The following is a 22606-nucleotide window of genomic DNA, read 5'->3' as shown; positions in this document are numbered from 1 at the left end:
CAAGTTCCAAGTAATTTCTTTTTCTTTTATAAGATATTACACTGCTTCTCGAATGTTTAGTGGTAGCTTATTAATTTCAAACCATTCATGAAGTACGTTGATGTCATTTTGCAAATTAATGCAGTCTCTTTCTGAGTGCATGACACGGTAAATTTTTAAATTATCTGCATATAACAGTTTTTGTGACCTAATTACTTCAGTTAAGTCATTAATATGTAAGAGGAAAAGCAAAGGTCCTAAGTTCGAGTCTTGTGGAACACCTGAATGAACTAAAAATCCGGTGGTCAGGACATCTTTGTAGCGAATACCATGTCTGCGTTCACGAAGACATGACAATTAAAATTTACGTAGGGTAAGAGAAAAATTAAGTTTGCTAAGAAGAATATCGTGGTTAATAACATCAAAAGCCTGTGTAAATTGTGTCAACTTGATTTTTATTAACAGTTTCTCTTGCTAATAAGTGAGTGAACTCAGTAAGATTAATTACTGTTAGTTTTCTGGGTAGAAAACCATGCTGACTTTGCGAAGTAATAGGAGACAGGGGAATATATTTCTGTCTGAATAACAATTTCAAATATTTTAGCAGGTGCAGAGATTATAGCTATTGGTCTATAACTTTTTACATCAGTATTATTTCTACTGGCTTTAGGAATTGGACAGATATCAGCAACTTTCCAGCTTGTTGGGAAGTGAGAACTAACTAGTGACTTAGTAAATATGGCCTGCAATGGGTATTTAAGTAAATGGTGGGATTATATCATTATCCCTTAATTATATATGGTTGGGATTTTGTCAGGTCCTGGGGAGGTTCGAGGCCTAAGCCGCTTGATAGCATCACCTCGTCCACCATAGAACTATTAGCTACCGTTTCCCAGTTAGCAGATGCCAGTTCCCTATATAACTGCTAAAAATTAACTTTATAAAAGTTATAATCTAATTTACTAAGTACACTTTTAGTACGGGTTCTCTTACTATAGCGAAAATCAATAAGCAATTCAAGGTGATGAGCATCTTCAGGTACTAAAGGTTGGGATTCACATGTTACTTTAATATCATTTATATTTGCAAGAACTAAATCTAATGTTCTGCTAAGTTCATTTCTAATATTATTTAAAGTTATATAAATTTATAAAATTAAATAATTTCCTACATTTCTCGACTTCATAGACATCTACGGAATACAACGGATTAAGGAAGAAAATTTTATAACCCATTTATTCTCTCTGTTGTTTGAAGACAGTAAAGCTATGTTAAAGTTATGCTTTTCTAAAACAGTATGTAATTTGTATGAAACTGAATACAATAATGGCATATCTATTCAATTTTCAGTATCATCATTTGTCTTAATACTGTCCGCTGTGAGCTAAGTAAAATGTCATAATGTAACATTTTTTACAAAAGTCAATCTGTAACCATTATTCCTTCCAATGTTTATTAAAAGCTTGATTTAGTTGCTTTGTCGTTATTACTGGTGACGCCCTGCAAAAGATATTCTTCCAAATCCTATCTTTTGTTTTATTTGAGAGTTGAATTTGTATGTAAATGTATGTATGTATGTATTAGATGCCTGCTGTATCTTTGCGGGAAATCTTGGAGTCGAAATTGTTTCCTTTTCGATACATGGTCAGATCGAGAAATTTTACATGACAAAAGAAACGGAAAATAATAATAGTATATATTTAACGAAAATAATAATAATAATAAAACATATTTATGAGTTACATGGAATTTTGTCGTCCTTTCGACTTCAAAAACAAAGTAATAAAAATCCTCGGTTGTATAATATGTTATTCAATAAATTCAAAATAATTAAATAAAACTGATACGAAAAGAGTAAAAAAGTACATAATGTACGCCAAAGATCCTGGGTTTGAGTCCCAGTCCACCCATGTACTCTTCCACTCTTTGTGTATCATATAATTCGCACCTATAAAGGAAATAGTAAGATAAAAATCGGTTGCTTTCTCCATTCGTCAATATAAATGAAATCACACTTTACTTTTTTTAAATGAGGTAAGGGAATTATATTTTATTACTAAACAAGATACTATTATACTTTTAACAAACAATACTAATCGAACACATCTATACGGTTGCAGAGAATTTTGTTTCCTTTCGGCTTAAAAAAAAACTAATTAAAATATATATTACTTTTTTTTTTGGGGGGGGGGGGTGATAATTCAAGTCGTTCAATAAAATTCAAAATATTTAAATTAAACTTTTTTCACTCATACTTTGCTTCTTTTTAATGAAATAAAGGAAGCATTTTACTAAAAAATATATCATCACATTATTTTCTTTGTTCAGAAACTGGTACATTACTAGTATGATTTTAGTATAGTTTTTCTTTTCTTTTTTAACATTGAACTTACTTGTGTCATTTTATCCTGCAGACCTTCCCAAGTAAGTTGCTCACTGTACAGGGGCTCATTGTTCGTTCCAATGAAAATCGGTTCCCAACGATGATAAGGATACTCCCTCTTGACAGCAAGGAAAGGCTACGAAAATGGAAGAATATATTTGTCTCTTTGTTCAATGTATGATTATATAGATAACTTATCAACTTTTTTTTTTTTTTTTAACTTTCAGCTACTAGATTAAACTCTTCATTACTAATGTATAAAAAAGTGTCTAATATCTAGTTTATTTAGAAATGCCTGAATATGCATATCCTATATCTAATTTAAACTATATATCCTGTAATACAATTTTGAATACGTCATACATGGCAACTTCTATCTTTCATTAGAGTCAAACACTGTATCAAATGGTTTTCTTATTTACAGTTATAGCATAAACGTAATACTAATAACACTACTGTAGAAAATTAAAACTTATGCAGGATTAAAATACCAAATTTAATGCACAGACGACGGAGGAAATAATTCATACAACTTGTTATAAATGAAACAAGGAACAGGTATTTTCTTTTACTCAAACGGATAAAAACTAAAATAAACGGGAAAAGAGATATTACACTCGAGATGCTTTCAACTGTTACATTACAGAAACAAAAAGTACGATTTTTTTCGGCATATGTATGATGAATGACAAGAAAATTATGGAAATTTAATACACACTACGCAAGGTAAAAGCTTTCTTTCTCAACACTACATTAGAAAACGGGAAAAAACAGGAAATAAATTGATAAAAAAAGCCGGGAAGCACAGAAATACAAAGAGCGAAGAAACGGAAACACACTATGTAAATGAAAACAAAGAAATCCTGATTTGTGCTATTTCTATTTGGTCTAGGAATTAATTCGTGCGGTTTTTAATAAAAATTGAAGCTTTATTTCAAAAACAAAGTAAATGAATACATTAACAAAAATATTGTCCATCGCTAGCCACTACTTTCTCTCATCTTTCAGGCAATTTACGGATTCCGTGTCGAAAGAATTCCTCATCTTTTGACGCAATCTAATCAAAGATCCATTTTTCGATATTTTCTGAAGAAGTGAACCGCTGTCCAATCAAATCGTTATTCATGCAATCGATCAAGTAGTAGTCAGACGGAGCAGTGTCTGGTGAATATCGCGGGTGGAGTAACACTTTCCATCCGACATTTTCCAAATAGGTTTTGACCGGTTTTGCGACATGTGGTCGAGCGTTATCATCTTGATAAATAAGTTTATTATGCCTGTTATTCCATTCTGGTCGTTTTCAGGCCAGAGCTTGCTTCAAACGCATTAGTTGTTGTCGATAGCGGTGTCCTTTAATAGTTTCACCAAGTTTCAGAAGTTCATAGTACACCACACGTTTCAAATCCCACCATATATACAGCATAACCTTTGCACAATGAATATCTCGTTTCGGTTGTGAAGGACCTGATTCACCTTGCTTCACCCAGGCCTTTTTTCGTTTAGGATTCTCGTAATGAATCCACTTCTCATCACCAGTTACAATTCGATGCAAAAATCCCTTCCTTTTCTGTCTTTGAAGCAGCAATTCGCAAACGGTTTTTCTTCTTTCAACGTCTTTCTTTTCAATTCATGTAAAACCCAATAAGACATCTTTTGAATCATTCCTATGGCTTTGAGACGTTTGGAAACTGTTGTTTGCTCAACTCCAAATGCTTCTGCAAGTTCGTCCTGCGTTTGACACGAATCCTGATCAAGCAATGCTCTCAATTCTTTATCTTCAAATTCTTTTGGCTGTCCAAATTGCTTTTGGTCTTCCAAGCTGAAATCACCACCTTTAAACCGTGCAAACCACTTCTGACACGTTCGCTCAGCTAGAGCATGGTCACCAAACACTTCCACTAAAATATGATGACTTGCGGTAGCACTTTTCTTCATGTTAAAGCAATGAAGAATAACTCCCCGCAAAAACACTTTATCAGGCACAAAATGCGCCATTTTCAGTTGAAGAAAAAATGTTGTTGTTTCCGCTTCAAGCAACTGACATATACTAAACAAGATGCTCAATGACAGTAGTTTTCAACGCATGTTTGGATCAACGAAACTATGGGACAATAAGCTAGTTACGCCATCTTTTGTAAAACCGCACGAATTAATTCCTAGACCAAATACTATTCGATAACGCACTCAGCGAAGGTACTTCAATACATTCTTACATCAAGTACATAGATATAAATATAGGGATCACTGCAATACTTAGAGTCTCATGAATCATGCATTAGGAGAATCCTGTAACTTTAATATCTGGTCACATAACTATGAAAACCACGAATAAGTCCATATTTTACTGAACACTACTGTATGTGATTACATAAAAGAACATTCGTAAACGAACATTAACAATAATAATAATAAAAATAAATGTTACTTAGTAAGCGTCATTTTGCGACATGCATTAAATGCTGTGATTGAAAACAATAATCATTTAACAAAAATTCAGATTCTTTTTACAAGCACGTGCCACAAAGCATAAAATAAATCAGAACACAGATTTTCTAACCTGGAGCAAACCCTTGATTCCTGTTCGCTGTATCCAGCGTGGTAAGCCTGGGAACTTCTGACAATGCGCACAAACCCATCGATGAAAATACACTGCTAACTCTTTTTTGTACAATTTCACTAAGGATTCCTTATCAGAGGGTATTGCTTCACCCATTTCTACTTCAAATACAGGAACCACAAAGACGAAACTGAAGTTGGGCACACCTTTCCTGCTTTTCTTAATACGTGTTATTAGCTGCATAAAATCGGGCACTAAATTCTTACTAGGTAGAAGTTCAACATCTGAGACCATCACATACATAGTTCTAGCACTAAGTCTCGCTACATTTCTAGCGACATTGACAGGATACGTAAGATTGAAAGATTTCCGATATGTGGTCATCTTAGGTATAACCAGAAAACACACTTGATGAAGAAATGACTGTGGAAGAACTGACCAGTCAAGTATTGGGGGATGAAAGATGGAAAACACTAAGTGAAATGACACTTTATTCATATTTCCGAAACAACGACACATGTGTAATATAACAGCTATCGCTAAGATTATGTCAGTGCCAGGGCTGTAGATGGCAACATTCAATGGTCCATCCCATCTTTGAACGAGTTCAGCTACATGATGTAAATATTCTGGTGTAACATGTGTAGCATACGTCACACTGTCTTTATCACCATTCCACGTTCCTTCGACAAAATTGTATATCACTCGGAACGGTCCTTGTTTTCCTAACTGGGGACTATCTGAGACATTAAATTTATTCCAAATCCATTCTTTGTCCTTTTTCTCGCTTATTGGAATATCTTTAAAATTAATCTTACAGGCACTTACATTCAGGAAATTCATCAATTGAGACAATGAGTCAGCATTATTGTCCTTTATATGAACAAAGAGGAGATCATCGCTACGAGCAGAATCACCCATAGCACGAGAAAACTCATTACTGTATGATATGTAATACGACGAATTATCTATTTTGTACTTAAAGAGTCCTATTTCCGATAATATAAATAAAGAACCAAGTATCAGAAACAACTTGAACCATAGTTTTCTCTTGAAGTGCTTAAATACAAATTTCATACATCTAAAATCCATTGTATTTCCTATGAAAATGGTTGATTCATATGTGATTACACTTCCCTCTATTACACGAAAATACGTTAGTATTATTACAAATTACGTACAGTTCAAATGTCTTGTCTCCATTGTCACTGAAGCACTTTGCATAACGGATGACCTAGAGTTAAAAAAAAAAAAAAAAAAAAAAGAAAGAAATGAATAAATAGAAGTAAGATTTATTATTTTATCATTGAAGACATTTAAACAAAGACAAAAGAGGAATCCAAAAATAGAGCAAGAAAATTCAGAGAACGTTTCTTTTAGAATATTGCAGAGCTCCCATATGGGATTGTGTATCGGAACTGAACGTTTCTTATCAAATCACGGAATGAAGTGTTTTGGAGAACAGTGTATCAGGGTGGCTAGTAAAATTCCAAAATGAAATTTCGTGACCTTTTCTTTATTAGACCATAAAGTTTCTTACCATCCTCAAGAGCAAATCTGGGTGCAAATTAGGCTGAATTTTCATGAATGTGATAGATGTATGTTTTGCTTGCGGTTCGGTAGCGTCTAAAGCTGACCATAGACATTTTTAGTGGTGAATTTTGACGTTTTATAGAACAAAATTGTTCAGTCCGTACTTATATTTGTACATATTTAAAAAAAATCGTTACCCAAAAGCTAACTTTCGTGACTTTTTCTTGACTTTCATGACCGTTTTCTGATTTCGTGACCAATAGACATCCTGTGTATGGACATGGTACCTCTCTGGACCTCTCATGGCTAATCCTTTATTCACACATGAAAGACAAACATGCCGTTTCTTATAAATTCAGTTTATTGCTGCTTACATACGTTTCGGGTTGTAAAATCTTTTTTGATTGACAAAACGTATGGAATACATACTTCTTTGCTTTACTGCGACGGAAGTCATTGAGTTGGTACAAGAGCCAGAAAGAGCTTTCAATAATAATAAACTATATAGATTTGCTTGTCGCTGAATTCCTGTAGGTAACGTATTTCGGTTACATAATTCCTTTTCTTTAAAAAAAAATCATCAGAAAAATTAAAGATAAAAGTGAGAAATCAACGTTTCCATCACTGACCAAATATGGATTCAAAGCCCTTTTCTCTAACAAGTAAAGTCATTGATTTGAAACTCATCGCTATTTTACTATACACGGTAAGTCAAAAGTCCCTTACGACTCCTTATAAAATGAAAGCGAGTGTAGATAGCCGGAATTGGTAAATGTAGCGACACGTTAGGCTATGGGGGAATCTTTATGGTGCGTGTCGGTTGAACGGCCTTTATTTTGCTGTCCGCCATTTTGAATCTCGATCAAAAAGTTTAAATGGGGAGGGAGCCATGTGACATATGAAACAGGGCTACAATAGTGTAATCAGATTTAACATAACTGTAATAACCATGTACGAACACGGACACGGAACAATGTCTTAGGTGTGATTTGTGCATATGCATCGTGCGTCCGTCGCTCCAAATGATCCAGATTTCTAATCTTTTCGCCATATGCCATTGCCTTTAGATGACATCACCGGGAAAAGTTCAATGGTGATAAATCAGGTGATCTAGCGGCTTATTCCAATGGGCCACGTCGACCAATCCTTCGACCAGGAATCTAGATCAGGACGCAAAAGTTCCGGTCGCCATTGGCGACTAGAAATTTAGAGCTGGCGATTACTGTTCAGTAAGAATAGTTCCTGCTTAAACTCACAGGACTGAGCAGTTTCTCTTTCGCACGAAAATAATTGTCACTGAGTGAGAGAAATCACGAAACGTAAAGTTTTCAGAACGGACATGGAAAGTGAAGTCTTCACAACGTTCTAATTCGCCAATCCTTTCCCACCCTCAATCGAAAGATATTTTTTAACGTATATATGAATTGTCCACTTCAAAATTGATTATATCTTGAATTAAATTGTTTGATTTTGAAATTTTATGCCCTGATATAATAGCTTTTTTTTTTTTTTTTTTTTTTTTATCAAACCAAAGGCCGTGGGAGGAACTCTCATAATTTGTATATTGAGAGATACTGGCGCCCATCATTTTTGGATTAGCGAGTGCGTATGACTTTGAGATTTTGCGCCCTGATCTAGATATATAATGTATATTCTCAATAATTATTTCTGCCCCCTCCCCCTTACATACACACACACTTAACATTATCTGTTCCAAGTGAAGTATTGGTATGCGCTAACAGAAGAGTATAGAAGATATGAGGATACTATTTTCACGAAGATTTGTGGGTTTCATTGTTATATGAAAATGTTTCCGTATTCTCAGTCTGTACGGGTAGTAGTTCTATCAATATAAAGACCTACGTTAAATAAACATTACAGGATTTTTTACAAAAGGAAAAGTAATTTAGGAGCGTATTCCAGTCCAAGGGAAGAGAAAAGGAATAAGTACCGCAGACAGCGGCCCCGAAATGGAATTAAATTAAATTTAAGTATCAGACTAACAAAAAAGGCAATCAAAGTCATCAGTGTAGGGTGTGTAATAAGAAAGAAACACAAACTTTAAATTGTGGACTACATGAAAACGTGTATTAGGGCATATTAGATAAATTGATAACAGAGCACAATGTGTCAACGTTTCAGAGGAGCGGAAGCGCATACCGAAGTGAAACCGAAGCTGCATATTAACCAAATAAGTTTAAGATTTACTTTATGAATGCAAGTGTGATGTTCTTCAATGAGACAATACGTTAATGCGGTGAAGTTATTTTTTGGTTATTCCACAAGGAACCAAGAAACGTACCACAGAAATCCCAGTGACAAAATGCACGTCCCAAGGACATAAATTAGTATCTGGCATACCGACCATATGGCATCGCGCCTTACGAGCGAAATCTAAATCGTAGGGACAAGATACTTATCCCTTTCTATGACAAACTACTCAAATAAGAAGTAATTTCGCAGACGTTTTGTAAGTCTTGACGTCCCATGACATCCACTGCGTTTTCCATGAAATACAAGCAATGAGTGTGTTATGTTTAAATCGAAGCGAAACGTAAATAATCGAAACTAACAAAGCTATAGTTACAAAAGGAAAGGGAACTAATGTGCATTTAAGAAAAGAAAGCTTTTAAAATTTGGAGTTTCGCCTCCAATCCCCCGTTAAGTAGTGAAACATTTTCGTTACAGCTTGATGTATCAATGAAACGAAATGTTATTAAGGGGCTTCACCCCTAATCACCTTCCTCTTGAAGTTTATTAACGTAATACTTTAAGGGGGGTTGATTATAGTACTGGTGGGTAACCTGAAAGAAAAAGAGAAGTACGAAATGAACAGGAAAGAAGTTATATCTTCCACTGCAGTGATAAGGTAAGGATTCAACGTTTTCGTTAGATCGGAATAGTGCGGAGCTTCCAACACTTAACAATGTAAAGGCACTACTTTTACGCAGTCAAAATAGATGCGTGTGTATGTAATGAAAAAAAAAAATAAAAAAAAAAACAAATATAAGAAATATTTCTTAACAACAATCACAAATGAAAGGGAAAAACAGGAGTAATTGAGGTCACGGTATATTAAAATAACGGTACTGACTAAAAATAGTCCGTCATAAAAATGGCAATTTTATGGTTAAAATGCCGTACATATGAAAAAAGATGGTGTAGGATATTACATTCCACTGTTGGAGGAATCGTTTATAATGTAGGAAACCAGTACCGGTATTTCTTGTTTGTAAGTGTAAATCCATTACAAGGGCTATACTAGGGTCAAAATAAACGCTGAATATCAAAGACGACTGTGTAACATACTAATTTCTATTAGCAGAGTATTTCTGCACGATGGAAGAAACCTGTATGTTATATTTGCAAAGACTTACAAGTATAAAACCATTACTTGTGTTCTAACTTATTATTATGCTAAAATTTTATGCGATAACCAATGTGTTTTGCACAATACTCATTTATGCACATACTCTTTGTCCTTGACGCGCTTGCTCCCTACGCGGCCCCTCTGCTGCACTCTTACCCTTTTTGTGTAGTGTCCATTTAGTTTTTTTTTTTTTTTTTTTTTTTTTTTTTTTTTTTCAGAGACGTTCTACGGCATACGTCCTGATGCGTATTCATACCGTAAAGGGGAATCCTCGTCAAGTTAACGTGCACGCATGAATGGAACTCCTATCGCAAAAAAATAATTTCTAAGACGTTGAGTGAATTTCCGGATAAAATAAATGTATATAATAAGATATAACGTGATTATTTCAAGGGTACGTCAGTTTACACGCATACTATCAATCAGTATCCAGTTAAAATTTGAGCATGTGTCAGGATAGTAACAGAACGTCGGAGTATGTTTAGCACAAGGGGTCCTGAAGCACGTAAAAAACACAAAATTTACAGGAGAAATGGGTGATGCAAGTACTTAGACATAACCTAACGTAACGAAATCTACCCTAAACTAACCTAATATTAGTAGAAATAAGCAAAATTTTGTCATTTTTTGGAAAAGACCCCTACACTGACATAACATAAATTAACCTAATGTGAAGAGAAATTACCAGAATTGTAAGATTAAAAAAAAAAAAAAAAAAAAAAAAAGAGCTGGACCCTTTCTAGTAAACATAGACCCTTGGGGGCCATATAATCTTAGTAATTAATAGTACTACAACGTTGAAAACAGGTTAATTTGACTATCACAGTGGCCGCTATCAGGATGCTCCACCGGAGTAAAAATAAAACGGCGCCAACACATGAACGATTAATTTGAAAGTAGAATACTTCTACGGAAACATTCATAACAGCTTGTCAAATTACACGCATGTGACCACGTCTGGTTTCATTATGGTATTGGACTGATGCTTGAAAGTCGAAACTTTTTCGTTATGCATCATAAACAACCCTTATACTCTTGAATACTAGAATACTCACTTGTCTCGTCAATATTGACGATTCCATTTTCAAATTTTCCTTGTTACACGCACACGTATTATTTACTGGAATTAAACAATGACAAGAACGAACGAATGCACACCAATACTTATGTTTACTTCAACCATTAGGAAACAATTATTGTTAACGTCTATGATTTGTGCAATTACTGTCAATTCCGACCCCGAAAATTCACTAGCAGAAACCTCCACACACAGAATACTCTAAAAATTTCCTTCTCATTTTTCTCAACAGTACTGCCAGGTAATGGAGTTCGCTCATAGAACTACTTAGAAAGTAAAGAATAAATGTAAGAATTAATCAATCACGATTTATACTGATTTGTGTCAATGCAACGCAAAACCTCCGATAATCGGCATACTAGTTTTCTTTTTTTACTCTCTATTTTCGCGTTGCGTTGCTGTACGCAGAATTTGGTGCAGATTCATTGTACGGACCCATGCATAAAAGCATATGTACGTACTTCTTTTATAGTAAAATATTCTGTGGAATTATAGTCGTTTTTAGCGTTGTATTAGGAGCTTGACTAAAGCGAGATGTTAATTCCGTTTTTAATACAAGTAGTTAAACGATTCAGGGGTGCAAATAAGCAAAGGTTTACTAGCCCAATAAACAAACCTACTAGCCCACACACCACAATAAAAATCATTTACTTACCTTAAGCTTGTTATACATCGTCATAGTTTTCCATCAAATATTGTATCAAACTTTTCTTTAATGGTAATTTGGTCAAATAAGTTGACTAAAACTTTCGCACCCATTATAAACGACCAAATATAAAGACGAATATCCTTGCTCATTTGTTTATATTTCTTGATTCAATTGTTACGTTGCTGAAACGTATGTGTGTAGTTTTATGACAATTCACAGTTACTTCTGTCTCATTTCCTTCCTTTATTGCTATTACCAAATACATCTTATTTTCATCTTTCCTTTCTTGTCCAGTAAATACGTATGAATCTATATTTGATTTATTGATCCGATGTTTAAATTTCATACAATTCAGTTAATTTTCGAGTAACTTTTGTAACTTTGGGGCACAGATTAAGAATAAATAGTCCGTCATAAAAATGTTACGTTTTACATTTAAAATGAGAGAGTACCTATTAAAGAGGATTCTATAGGATATTAAATTCCGGAGGAATTTTTCACATTGTATGGAACTACTAATTTATATTTAGAAATGTGAAAATATTACGTACTCTAACCTATGTGATTTTATGCAACATCAAGTGTTTTTCTGACTATTCTCATTTACGCGCCCACCCTCAGTCATTGATGGCCTTGCCTCTTGCGAACCCAACCCTGTGCTAACTCGTGGGTAACCTGCTATCCTCTTGCTCTAAATCTTTTAAATATCATCCTTGCTTTCAATGGCCACCTAACGTAAGTTGCTTTTTCTGCAGTCTTTTTTATAATGATATACGTCCGACGCGTATTTATACCTTAAAGAAAGTCCTCATAAAGTCAATCTGCACTCATGAATGCAACTCCCTCCTAAGCTAAAAAAAATCAATTGCGAATGCATTTATAAGACATTACAAATGAATTTCGTGAAAAAATAATAACATATAATAAGATAGCACATAATCATTCCAGGCACATCATATGCATGCATATTGTCAATCTATACGCAATTATCTGAGCATGCGCCAAAGTAACAACATATCAGAACGTCTTAAGAAATCATTTAAATCAAGAAAAGTGAACGAAAATGTTTGTTTTTTATTTTCACGGAATATTATTAATCTAAACCAATTTTGGGAAGTCACCTGTGATACTTAGCCCTAATATTCTTTAATTTTATAGTTATACAAAACAGATTACTGCTAGTATGCATCAAAATAATGTCAATTGCTTTCCGTGTCCACATACTCAATTTTAGTGCCACCGCATATCGATTTTCGTTTGTTTTCTTTGATACAATGTTGGATAGAAATAGAACTAGTTCTAAATTAGAACAGTTGTATCAAATATTGTAACCAACTCAAAAGTTGCATACAACTTGGTATCGTACACGTTCAAATTCCTCTCATGTGGTTCGGATTCCACGTTAATCAGTAGGTCCACGTCTCATATAGCCTCGCTGCTCAACGGGACGTTAAACTCAAAATCAACTCAACTCAACGTTCAAATTCGACTTTGATTAAATATTTGATACAATATATGATGGAATATTTGTTCGTCTATAATAGGCTTTAGGTATGATATTATATACTCGCCCGCACCAATGAACCACTCGCCCCGGGCGAGTGGTTACCAGTATATGCATCCTTGAACAGAAAGAGGGCAACCTCGTCTTTTACACAGAGTTTTCCAAACAATTTAGGAGAATTCAAGTGAGTTTTATTCTTTTATATTGATTTCTCCTATTGTACCCTATCAAATAAATGTGTATTACTCGAGATCTACGGTACATGCTGGTTTTTCCATAATGTAATTGTTGAATACTCGAATCGGGACTCAAACTCACCACAGTACGCCCGTAAATGAATAGTTTTCCACTGAACCATCGTGCCTCCTAAAGGAACTTATAGTTGTTAGATCTGAGACCTCTCATGGAGAAGTGGGAGCGGTGGCTCAGTGGTAGAGCGTTTACCTCCGGTGCTTGGGATTCCTGGTTCATCCCAGCTCGAGCCGTGTGGGCTTTGTGGCGGACAAACGCCGTGCTCGTGGGTTTTCTCGGGGTTCTCCCGTTTCGGTTCTCCCGTTCTACCCACTTTTAGTTTTCAATTACTGTTTGTTAGAACACTATAATCAAATTGTCTCTTATTTTTCAAAGATACACTTAAATGTTTCCGAAATTACAATGTTACCAAAGATATTGCTAAAACTTTATCAGCAGTTCCTCTTGAAAATTATAATGTCCCATAACTTTGATAGTCTACCGACGATGCAGTTGAAAGTTTTATCGGCAACTCCACTAGTACTTTCCGATAACTATTAAATATAATGATCAAGTTCCCGTAACTTTTTCAGTTTGCCGTAGATGTACTTCTAAGTTTATCGGTAAAAACTTCTCTACTTTCCGATAATTGTAATTTACAATCTCCCATAATAAAATTCTCTTGAAGCTAATTGCACCACACAACGTACAACCAGCAACGTCTTCAGCATACAACTTCTTTTATACTGACTCGCAACGCAACTTTGCATCTCTTATATACATGCAGAGAACCACAAATTCCAAGAATTCTATCCGATTCCAAAAATTCCACACGAAGGTTTCCGAAAATTACCTAACTTTTCCGAAGATTACCGAAGTTTCCCGAAGATAGTCTTATTGAAAATGGCAAAGTCTGGCAAGTAGACTATTTGGTATTATCCACTACGTGTTTCCCGAAAATGTCAGTCTCGTAACTTTTTCAGTATAATGACGGTACAGTTTAAATTACTGTACACTTTTTTGGTAAATGTAACTTCCAAAGATTTGTAATTTTATTGATCAACAAAGATATACTAGAAGTTTATTGTAGATGTACATGTACTTTGTAATAATTGTAACTTAGGAAACTTCATAATAAAACTGTTGTCTTTAAAATAATTACAGTAACAACAACAATAACAACCACAGAATACAACGAGGAACGTTTCACTTTAACACTACTAGGTGAATAGGGTGTGGAGTGGGTTGCGGCACGAAATTTTCGGTTTTCAAAATGTAATTTCCTACCCAGATACATTTAGTTTGTAATTGCGTACACAGATACTTTCAAAATTATGTGATTTTTTCTAAATTAGTAATTTGTAATACTACAAAAAGTGCTAATTATACTACATTGAAACAAACACAAATTAATTTCATGAACATTATGTAACACACTTCGCTTGCTAGAACCTATTTATGGTGGAAGCCCATATAGTCAATCTTTTTTTTTAATTTTTGAATACTGCTGGAGGTTTTACTAAATATTTATTGTTATGTATAAATGTTTGTTCTGTTTGACATGAAGATAAGTTTATTATGAAGAAAATTATATGAAGAGCCCTTTCTAGAATATATGTTATAAGTTGTAGTAGTTGATTTGAGTTTAGCGTCCCGTTCTGTAGCGAGGTCATACGAGACATAGAGCATTAACGTGTGATCCGAACCGCATGAGCTCCCACTGAAAATTGAACTCCGCTTTCAGAAAAGAGTATCTATCTCACTACAGTCAATTCTCACCTGTTGCGATTGGAACAAACGTTGTATTGGTAAGTAGGGATGAAACTGGTTAAGAATTTTGTGACCTGGAATCAGTCAGACATGTGACTCGGTAAGACTCGAACACATCTGAAGAAAACAAAACATCAAACACACGGAGAATTTGTATGACATTGTTAATATAGTTCTATCCTTTCCTGCTGGTCTAGTAGCTAGCGTGTGCGCATTAGGTGCATGTAGTCAGGGGTTCGAGTCCCGTTAGAAAATAATTGAAACTTTAACTAGGTAGCTAACTTTTATTAATTATCTTTTAGCCTAAAAAAACTTGGTGCGAGCAGTCGCTGGTTTGATTCCCGATGGGAGCACTCGGTCGAAAAAATGTAAAAGCTTTTTCAAGCCATCCATCCTGAATAAGGCTTTTCTGGGTTTTCCTCATTCACACCAGGCAAATGCCGGGGTGGGACCTAACTTGTAATTCCCAGGCCGCTTTCATCCTTCCCCTATCCTTTATTCCTTCCTTTTCCCCGGATAGTGTATTCACCGAGGAACGTCATTCCTCAAACGTGAGGGCTAAATGGCCATAGATGCCGAAAGTCCAGAAATCTAAATCCTAAAGGACTTAAACGAAGGACGTTAAACTACTTTTTCATTAATGTTCATTAAATTTTGAAACATGATTCTAGAAACACGATTCTCCGGTCTCTTTTCACTATATCTATGTTTCGCTATCTCTCTTGATGTGTGTTGTTTGTCACATAAGTTTATGCATGTTTTCCGCGGGATAGTATCTTTTGTCCCTTGAAGCGATGGAAGATATAAGAAAATCATTGAACTGATTAACTGATCTTACTGATTAACGTAGAACCCGAACCACATAAGCTCCTGCCGGGAATCGAAGTCGGGTCTTTTTCTGGATAGGAAGCTGAGGTGATACCTTGAATAGAATCGTTCTTATGACTACAGTTGTAAGTTCGATCCCTATTTATAATTTGTGTTATTCCTTTAATGATTTATCAACGTTGCATGTAGCGTTTAAGCTAATTTGTTGGCGAAATCACGTGTAAAATTTGAAGACAAAGTTAGTTGTGTAACGATCGAGGTAACGAAGCCAGAGTAATGTGCGTATGTCTCTTGAACAATAAAATCAGTTTCTCTGCTCTGGCCATCCTCCCTCGTAGAGTATGCGATAGCAAGATGGTCTTAAGATCTTGTAATCCACGGATTGATTCCCGCACACACAGAACCAATTTTATTCCTTGAGCACAAGTGGAAAAGGCAAAAAAACGAATCTAGACGCATGAAGTTTATTGCTGACAAGTAAGACCAAACCGAAGGTATGGGTCATTACATGATCTGTTTAAAGAAACAATAAAATGGAGGAAAGCTGTTTTGTCTGTGTCTAGGAATGGAGTATAAATAAAAGATCAAACTAGACTTCTGTCCAGAATTTCTGTCGCATGTCTATGCAGAAAAAGGAAACCACACATTTCCAAAAATGTTACTGTAAAAAATTAAGAAATAAAGAAGTCATGATTAACAAAAGAAATCTCCGAAACGCATCGCCAAATTCCAAGTTCCGTTTTCGTAAGTGTGGCAAACGCGCGGCAAAATTTACAGAGAGGAAGAGAGAGAGGGGATTCTATGCTTTATTAGAAATACAACGTAAATATTTCATAATGTTAGTTACTATACATATTGCACAGCCGTTTAATAATAATAGATATTAAACATTTTATACGTGAACAAACAAAAAAGAAAATAAGCCACAAAATATGGGAAGCGATCAGGCAGTTTGTGGTAGTGATTTTCTAATATGCGTTTGCTAACAGTCTGAACCTTAGCATACCTTCGTAGAGTAGACGGTTATCGCACGCTCCCAAATTATCTTGTTTTTATCCACGATCTTCAGTTCGAATCCCATAACCTACGCTTCCTTTTTTTTAAAGCTTGATTCTGCTGTGTACAGTATAGCAGCGCGCTCCGCACACCATTCTTCACACAGTCCATTGTTCCCACCATATGCGTGGGACATAGATTTTCTTCTGTTGTCTTATATTTTGCAATAAAATCTTACTTACTATGAACATATAAGTTCATGCAATATTTAAATACAAAATTTAAAATATGTTTGTCTTTTTTCCTTTACAAATTCCTCTAAGTGCAGAGTTGCATGAAACAGTGGCCATCAGCAAGGCAATTACATTCCACAATTGTTGCCAATTCCGATTTCGAATTTCTTCATGTTTACGGTCAGGAGTTGTGAACGTATAAGCTTAATATTGCCCATATTCCCCATGTGGCCATATTCCTCCAACTTACCTTAGTATTTAACGCGGCTCTGGAATAAAGGGCAGAATAGCTCGAATGGGCGCTAATTACCTTCTCAATATCTTTAAACTTATTTCAGTTAAATTATTAATTATTATACAAAATTTCTCTTAATGATAAGCCAGGATAAGCCTTGAGACAAGGAATTACGTTTAAAGTGAATATGATGATAACAGACAACGACGGGTTTGAACGTTGCTGAATCGCATTTAAAACTATTATGATAACACTTAATTTACCTTACTCATAACCTTAAAAGAACATAAGTTGAGAAATTTAAGTATAGAAACTTAAAAACAATTTAGAGAAAAGGCAAACTCACTGCAATATTTATTAATTAGTATGAGAATTTTAGACAATAAAAGGATTACTATGCAATGTTAATTCTGGACTTTTCTTTGCTGTTCATTTAATTTATTATACCTTAGACTGAGTAAATTCTACAGATTTAACTTGATAATGGAATGACTATATTTAGTAGGTATATTAATATTTTCATTATCTTTATATAGCCTTCCCACCTCAAACACTCAAAAATTCCCTCAAACACTAAATATCTCTCGTTTAGTGTGCGTACGGAAATAATCGTTTCTCTTACAGATAAGATGACAGTGAGATAATGATATAAATTTGCTGGGAGGTCTGTAAGCAAAACGGGAATAGGCCAAACGGGAAAACACCGTTTTTGGGAGATGAGAACAGCTTCAGGGAAATCACGTGTACTGATTGCAAGCACCTGGAGGATTTTGTCATAGATTTTGATAGCTCTGAATCTATACATTCATTAAGTGAACTACTAGTGCAGTGGTATCGGTAGTCTATTTTACTTTCATTGATGTTGTTCTTAAAAAGATGGAGAACAAAAGTACTTTACCGTTCGCACATTTCAAAGAATAATTTTTCTTAAAGGCTGAGAATAATGGTGGACAGAATTTAAAAGTAAAGTGTCTGAAGTGCCCCGGCGGGAAATATTTATCAAAAACTAGCAGTGTGGGAATTAGACAATTTATATTGGGGGGGGATAAAATTAGACCAACTTGACGTAGAGTCTGAAGGAGCAATAATTCAAAATGAGACAATACCTTACCCCCACATACACATAAATATGTTGTGACATCTGTGTTAATTCAATAAATCTACTGACAATAACTATGAATATATTGTTTGAAATGCACACATCCCACCTAACCTTTCTGAACGTGTTTAAATGTTGTACTCACTCTTGTGCTCGTAGCTCTCTAGGGTTTACTCACTTAATAATTCGGCCCCCATGATCACGAACACATGTTAATTTTTCCGCTTATATTAAAATCTTCCACTTTGCGAACAGCCTTGCGAAAGAAAACCTACTTCAGTGTTATGAAAACCCTAAAATTATCAGTTAATCCGGATTTACTTCAAAAAATCTACATATTAGCCTATCATACAACTGGATTGTTGCTGGGCCCGATTTCTGGCATCAAGGTTAAATCGAAAGCCAAATATTTAAAGACTCGTAATTCAAATTTCGAGCTTGCGCTTCTACTTCTCGCTAATGCAGCGCTCTCCATTTTTTCAAATATCGATTCTATGATGGAGCTTTGGCGTGGGAGGCCCGCGTTTGATTCCCGGCGGGAGCACATGTAGTTCGGATTCCACGTTAATCAGTAGGTCCACGTCTCATATAGCCTCGGTGCTAAACGGGACGTTAAACTCAAAATCAAGTCAAGTCTATGATGGAGCTCAGGAAATCAGCACTCATAATTACTTTACTGTTAGGATACAGCTGAGTTGATTCATTATGTTCTATGTTATCAAATGAAGTATAAATATTACATTAAAGTTTTCCAGACAAGATTATTGGCGTGGACAACAAACTGTATAGCGAAAAGAAAGATAGAAAGTGAAGGGTTAACTTTAAACGGACCCTCCAGTTGAAGTGCTTATACAGACACAGACAATGAATGACACGGAGAATTAGTCGTAATAGCAAATGCTAAAACAAATCTTATGCTCTTACTCACTTTCACTAACGTGTCTGCTCACTACGGACGCATCGTAAGCTTATACATTAACATATAGCCACGAGAGAATATATAGGCCGAACTCAGATTTTGAGTACAGTGTGAAAAGTTCATTTCCGTAAACTGTAAAAGGCAGTGATGCTCAAGCAATAATAGTCCACTTATGTTCTATTAAGTCCACTTGTTCTATTTATTGGATATTACAAATGTTATGCAAACTTGCAAACTAAAATGAAGTAAAACAAAAATGAAAACAAGATGATAATCGATACAAATGTAGAGGATGGATATGACATGCCCGAGTATGATGGAAGAAGCTATTTGTTTACTTCTTGGCCAACCACTAAGAGCATTTGTAAATACATATCCTACTTTGTTATGCGCAATTAGTACATTCAATATTCACGACGAACTGAAGGGTATGAGGATACCGTTGCAAGTAACAACTGTAGTCATAATATTATAGTTAAACTAAGCAACGGTGAAAATAGTGGGGAAATTAGAATGACCAAAACTGAACAGTTTACATTGCTCATTTTGAAATACGGCTAGCAGATTAAACTTACAAGAAATGACAAAATCAGTTAAATTTGGCGTTATACTAAGCATGGTTTTTGGGGGAAAGCGAAGATCACCGGTGGGGATACTTCAGTTGATATCTTTGCGGGGGACAAAATGTGATTGAGGGGGAAAATTCCCCTCATCCCCCCGGTAATTCGCACCCTGAAAACTAGGGTACCATAATTAACGATATACAATAAGTGGTTAATATGAATAAACTGTGTTCTGATGAGCAGGCCTACTGTACTACTAGAAAATAGTTTGTTGATGTTATGTAATATTGGAATTCTTTCAGATCAGTGTGTGTATCCTACGCTTCTCTATATTCTGTATTTTTAATTTTACATAACAACATTGCTATTATTATATAATTAGTTTAGCAGAATAATAATAAGCAGCCATTTTTTCTAATGCCTTGGGATGAGCACGAGTCGAGCTAAAACTCGACTCGAATTCAAGTTGAGTTTTGAGGCTTATCAAAGGTAAATTTCTCGAATCGAGTTCCGAGCCGAGTCATTGTTTTGGACGTCGAATTTCGAGTCGAGCCGTTTGATAAATGGCTCGCTCGTTCTGCTCGTTTTAGAAAGACTTCCAGCATTTATGCACAGCATAGGTTGGAAGGTTATTTCTATATCAACTTCATGAATTAAAGGGAACTTGTATTCCTCGAAAGGCATTTGATTTGTCCTTCAAGGTCAATAGAAGAATGAAAAAGCTGATACTAGGAGTATTTTAACACGCGACTCACTATAACGATAGAACAGAATGCTGCCTCCGGCTGCTAATAAAAGGCTTAACTAGCTGAAACTCTCTAGTATAGTAGCAACGTTCTATGCCAAATAACCATGTGCTGTGTAAGAAATGCTAGGGGTTGTTCTGTCCATGCGCGCCGATTACGTGCGTGCTCCCTGGCTCCAGCACTCACACAAATAATCTTGTCAGGGCGCTGCAGGCAAGACTTTTAGGTTCATAGAAACATAATAAAATAAATATTTCTCACCTGCCACTATAAAAAAACAATTAAAACATCGAGATGGAAGTTAAAATTTCTAACCTCTAAAGCATAATTATTTGTTTCAAGTTTGTGCAAAGCCAACCAACGAACACACTAAATTAGTCACTACTTTATGTCCACAACAAAATCCTTGCAAGTTCTTTCTGCAATAACATTAAAATTATTTTCTTTTATGATGATTTTTTCATTTTAATTTGTATAAATGTAGTATTTTCTTTTAGTAACGTATTGATAATATCACTCCCTCTTGCACTCATTGTGCATCATGTAAGTTGTTGAAAATATACACTAAATATCACGATTATATATGCTGGGAATATGCATTATAGCAATTAAACTTGAACCCGGGTTTAAACCTGTTTCTTTACGTTTAAGTCAGCCGTGTTACCGACTGAGCTACGACAGCCCCAACTTATCCTTATATTACCGGTATATCTTACTTTATCACAGCACAGCCCTTTATGACAGTGTTCATAAAATATTTTAACTGAAAAGAAATCAACCAAAAAAATCGTGACTCCCGTGAGAACATATAACACGCCCCGCCATTGATATTCACCCACATACATTTTGCAAAGTCGGCGCCGTTGGTTCTATCTGTTGTGTTTAAAATCAGTGTTTCTTTCAGAAACTATGTTCCGGGGGGTACATTTCGTATTCTGGAGGCACTGTTGATATTATTCTTTTTATTTTTATATTATAGACGTATTACATTGGTCTCTTCCAGGGGTACTCTCAGAGCTTCGGGCGAGCAGTGCCCCCTAAAAACACTTCTGGAAGAAACACTGTTTGAAATACACCTAATCTAATATAAATAAAATAAAAAGTTTGTTTGTCTGTCTGTATGTATGTATGTATCTGTGTGCTACCTGGAGACCAGACGAGAGGACCGAGAGTTACCAAATTTTGATCTCGGGTACCTTGGTCCAGATCCCACATCAAGATGAAGCGTTTTTTTAAATCGAACCAGGGGGTCTCAGGAGACGTTTACAGGGACATGTAAAAGTAGTAGAAAATGACCGATATTAGTGTCGAATTCATAGTTTTCGCACTCGCTGAAATCAACGGTGATACTACTACAGGCGTTGACTTCCAAATACGGCCACCATGCGAATAATGGGTTTTTCAGATAGTTGTTAATAAATGCAAGAAATATATTATTAATAATAAATGGGAATAGATAGGAATACATTTTGAAAGAAAGAAACGAAAGTGTAAACATACATTACCATATCTGACTTTGCATAATCTATCCTAAACCACGATCACTAATCTAACAAGAAGAAAGTAGACATTGGTAAATTAACTTCGGGGTCATTTTCAGCGGCGTAGCGTAAGGGAACGCCGGTATGCCCGGCATCCCCTGTTAATAAGATAAAATACGTATTTCGTTATATATATAAATTGTTTGCTTGTTATTATCACAATTATTCCTTCTGCAATCTTCTGGATGCGCTCTCTCCCCGAGACAAGCGGAACCTACGCATGCGCGTCACTCAGATGCACATTTTCTGTTTTTCTGTTGTCGGATGCTATGTTCCTTGGGCTTCCAGGCCTACTGCAAGCAACGGGGTTTTCGTCTGCTTTCTGTCGAATGCGCATGCCCAACTGCTTCCTTTCACACCCCTGCAACTCTACATTTTGCTTTAGATATACG

General features: G+C 35.4%; 1 protein-coding gene across 1 annotated transcript in view; it reads right to left on the bottom strand.

Annotated features, from left to right (window-relative positions):
- Window positions 1–11155, bottom strand: part of LOC145680952 (beta-1,4-glucuronyltransferase 1-like) — a 30690-nt gene extending 19535 nt beyond the window's left edge. Inside the window, exons 1-3 of the mRNA XM_081752164.1 lie at window positions 10878–11155; window positions 4920–6153; window positions 2373–2498 (exon numbers count right to left, since the gene is read on the bottom strand). Of these exons, the coding sequence (XP_081608290.1) occupies window positions 2373–2498; window positions 4920–6011 (1218 nt within the window). The 5' untranslated portion in view covers window positions 6012–6153; window positions 10878–11155. The remainder of the gene's footprint in view (window positions 1–2372; window positions 2499–4919; window positions 6154–10877) is intronic.
- Window positions 11156–22606: the final 11451 nt, after the last annotated feature.

The sequence above is a fragment of the Thermobia domestica genome, chromosome 3, assembly GCF_964235325.1.
Source record: "Thermobia domestica chromosome 3, izTheDome1.hap1.1, whole genome shotgun sequence".
In the NCBI taxonomy this organism is placed as follows: Eukaryota; Metazoa; Arthropoda; class Insecta; order Zygentoma; family Lepismatidae; genus Thermobia; species Thermobia domestica.
The sequence above is the reverse complement of the archived record's forward strand: the minus strand, read 5'-3'. Positions and strand labels throughout refer to the sequence as shown.